This window comes from Seriola lalandi, unplaced genomic scaffold (assembly GCF_002814215.2).
Source record: "Seriola lalandi dorsalis isolate HSWRI2012SDOR001 ecotype SW California unplaced genomic scaffold, Sedor1 jcf7180001957013, whole genome shotgun sequence".
Lineage (NCBI taxonomy): Eukaryota > Metazoa > Chordata > Actinopteri > Carangiformes > Carangidae > Seriola > Seriola lalandi.
The window spans coordinates 1-979 of NW_019427682.1; the positions used below are offsets into that span (position 1 = coordinate 1).

Here is a 979-nt window from a genome sequence, read left to right on the forward strand (position 1 = left end):
CAAAATAACAACTAAATAGACGTCAGGGCAGGATTGCTGCAGGATTAATAGAACCTAATTTACTGATCAACATGTGACCACACTGATCAATACTGATCAATAGTGAGTCTGCAGACTGTGACAGTCAGTAGGACTGTCTTCATCCATCGTCCATCAGCTGCTTCACCTCCATTTTCTCTCTGCTCCAAAGTCAGGATCAATGATCAAAGATCAATCAACAGACCAATCAGACTGATCGATCAACAGATCGATCAGTCTGATTGATCAGACCAATCAAACCGATTAATCAACAGACCAATCAGACTGATCGATCAACAGATCAATCAAACGGATTGATCAGCCATCAGGGGAGTTGGATCAGTGGAGCTGCTTCTGTTCCTGATGTCGACTGTTTCATCTTTGACCTGAGTTCACTCTGTAGAGGAGACAGAAGACAGTGAGACAGAGACAAACAACAAGAGACAAACAACCAGAGACAAACAACCAGAGACAAACAACTAGAGACAAACAACCAGAGACAAACAAACAGAGACAAACAACTAGAGACAAACAACTAGAGACAAACAAACAACACTGACCTTCGACCCAGAGATACACTCTTGTCTCTATCAGTAAGTCTCCGTCCTTGTAGACTCTACAGGTGTAGTCTCCTGTGTCTCTCTCTGTGGGGTGTTTCAGGGTCAGACTGAGGTCTCCAGTTCTCAGTGGATCTTCCTTCATCTCTGTTCGGTCTCTGTAAACCTGGTTCTGTTCTTCAGGTCTGTCAGAACCGTTCTGATACACATGGACCTTCCTGTAGTAACTGTAGTAATCGTCTATCCACTCCACTCTGACGTCTCCAGACAGGTGAGCTGTGGTCTTGAAGGGCAGCTGGACAGACTCCTCCCCTTCCTCCACCTTCACCTCTTGACCTGAGAGGAGAACAAAGCACAACATGAGCTGTATAAACAGCAGCAGCAGTTTTTAATCTCTTTATTGA

General features: G+C 44.6%; 1 protein-coding gene across 1 annotated transcript; it reads right to left on the reverse strand.

Moving 5' to 3' along the window:
* Positions 1–6: 6 nt before the first annotated feature.
* LOC147820438 (myelin-oligodendrocyte glycoprotein-like) lies at positions 7–950 on the reverse strand. The gene is made up of 2 exons (XM_087172340.1): positions 579–950; positions 7–415 (listed from the first exon to the last, which is right to left on the reverse strand). The coding sequence occupies exons 1-2, from the start codon at positions 934–936 to the stop codon at positions 411–413; spliced, it is 363 nt and encodes a 120-aa protein (XP_087028466.1). The 5' UTR covers positions 937–950; the 3' UTR covers positions 7–410.
* Positions 951–979: the final 29 nt, after the last annotated feature.